At 40.1% G+C, this 2,047-nt stretch overlaps 1 protein-coding gene across 1 annotated transcript in view; it reads right to left on the reverse strand.

The window, feature by feature from the left end:
* piezo1 (piezo-type mechanosensitive ion channel component 1) overlaps positions 1-2,047 on the reverse strand; it is a 114,317-nt gene that overhangs the window by 49,819 nt on the left and 62,451 nt on the right. The window contains exons 11-12 of the mRNA XM_015387142.1: positions 521-626; positions 153-334 (exon numbers count right to left, since the gene is read on the reverse strand). Of these exons, the coding sequence (XP_015242628.1) occupies positions 153-334; positions 521-626 (288 nt within the window). The remainder of the gene's footprint in view (positions 1-152; positions 335-520; positions 627-2,047) is intronic.

Raw genomic sequence — 2,047 nt, forward strand, 5'->3', positions numbered from 1 at the left:
TTGAGATGACGTGTTGTGAATCGGCGCTATACAAATAAACAAGCTAGATTGAATTGAAAGCATCTTTAAGCTTCTGTCTAATGGTCCAGATCAGAACCTGCTCAGGCAGAACGTTCAACAACAGAACCAACATGCAGTGAAGTCTTTCCTACCTGGTAGAGGCAGAGGCAGAGCAGGAAGAGCAACATGTAGACAATCTTGTATGCGACCAGTTTCCCAGCAAAGGAGACCATGATGAACATCCCCCCACAAACATAGATCCAGTATTTGGCGTAGCAGCTCATCACCATGCCTCCCAGAACCTTCAGCACCGATTCTCCACCCGCACCCAGTTCTAAAGGCGAGACGTCACAGACAAAAAGGAGAAACTGTGATGGGGAGGATCACATCTATGAATCATAGCTCCTGAAGATGTTTGAGATTACGGAAGCAGCCACCAGGTTCCTAGTATATGGTTTCTGGGCCTCTCCTTTGGTTAGAAACATCATCACCAACAGCTCTTTAATCCAGATTCAGTTACCTTTGGTGGTGACTTCCTGTAGCGGTGTCGACCGTTTGCTCTTTCTCCTGAAGTTCTCCTTCACGGACTGACGCACCAACAGCCAGAAGGTCAGGGTGAACAACAGCTGGAAAGACAAACAGACAAAAATGATGGAAAAAAAATAGAAAAGTCTGTAAAGATTGACTTTACAGAAAAAATATTTATACACTGGGAAAAAAAAATCTAATTAAGTATTTTTTTCTTAAAATAAGTGCATGTATTAGTGAATTGAGGAGGTAAAGAAGACATTTTGCCAATGGAACGAGAAAATTTACATTTAAAATAAGAAAACACAGTTGCATTCTCTTATTTTACGTGTATTTTATCTAAATATCTTATTTTAAGAGTAAAATACTCACTCCATTGGTAAATCATCTCATTCACCTACTGAAATTATGGGTAGATACACTTTATTTAAGACATTTTTGCTCATTTGAAGATGGTTTTTCCGGTGTACGCAGAAACAGATGAAATAATGAAGTGCAGGTGAGCCTCATCACCAGACCTGCTTGTTCAGGATGATCTGTCATCATTAGCAGCAGAACAAGAAACGACTGAAGAAGCCGCTTGGAGGAGAGGAAAAACATCCTTTAGAAAACTTCACATCCAGTTGCCTAGAACGAACTTTTTCAAGCTTGACCAGGACCTGGATGACTGAGAAACTTCAGATATATGAAATTGTTTCTTATCGTGGAAAATTAAAACATTTAAAACACTAGTCAACTGCAGCTCACCTGAAAATCTGCTTTTTTTTGTATTCCAACAGTATCAACTGTGTCTATTTGATCATTCAGTTCTGCAAACTTTGCTTCAATAGTGGCAAAATGGTCAAACGTTTGTTGCTTTTTGTTTTCTCCCAACCTGGCTCAGAAAAACTCATTACATTTGCAAATCCTCTTATTTACCTGCTCAAATTAAGGGTAAATGCACTTAATTTAAGAAATGTTGACTTATTTCTAGATCGTTTTTGCAGTGGGAAGTCATGCAGTGATTGAAGGTCAGACTTTAAAGGCGGGACAAACAGAGTTTGCCAAAACATGATGGAACCAATCAATGGAAAGAAAACCCCTTTCAATAGAAAAAACTCTTATAGCAGCCATTTGTTGACATCTTATAGAAATATCCAGGTCATACAACATAGACCTGCTGCATTCTGGGCAATTCTGGTGCAAAAGTAAACTAGAGCGTCCCCCGCTGTGATTTTCTGAATAGATCAGCACCTCAATCCATAACAGATCTGTTGTCAGTGGATCTACCTCCCAGACCACTCCGGTCTTCTAGTTCCAGTCTACTCTGTCCACCCAGAACTAGAACCAAACATGGAGAAGCAGCATCTATGCTCCACTGATCTGGAAAAAACGGCCAGAAGACTGGAAAAGAGCTGAAAGCCTGAGTTCTTTGAAGTCGGAGTTAAAAACCCATTAGTTTAGAGCTGCCTTTGACTAATGGAGTTAAACTGTTAGCTGAGCTATTATTGGTTTAAGGTTGTGGTCCAACTGTTTGAGC

This window comes from Cyprinodon variegatus, unplaced genomic scaffold (genome assembly GCF_000732505.1).
Source record: "Cyprinodon variegatus isolate N-32 unplaced genomic scaffold, C_variegatus-1.0 Scaffold386, whole genome shotgun sequence".
NCBI classification, from domain to species: domain Eukaryota; kingdom Metazoa; phylum Chordata; class Actinopteri; order Cyprinodontiformes; family Cyprinodontidae; genus Cyprinodon; species Cyprinodon variegatus.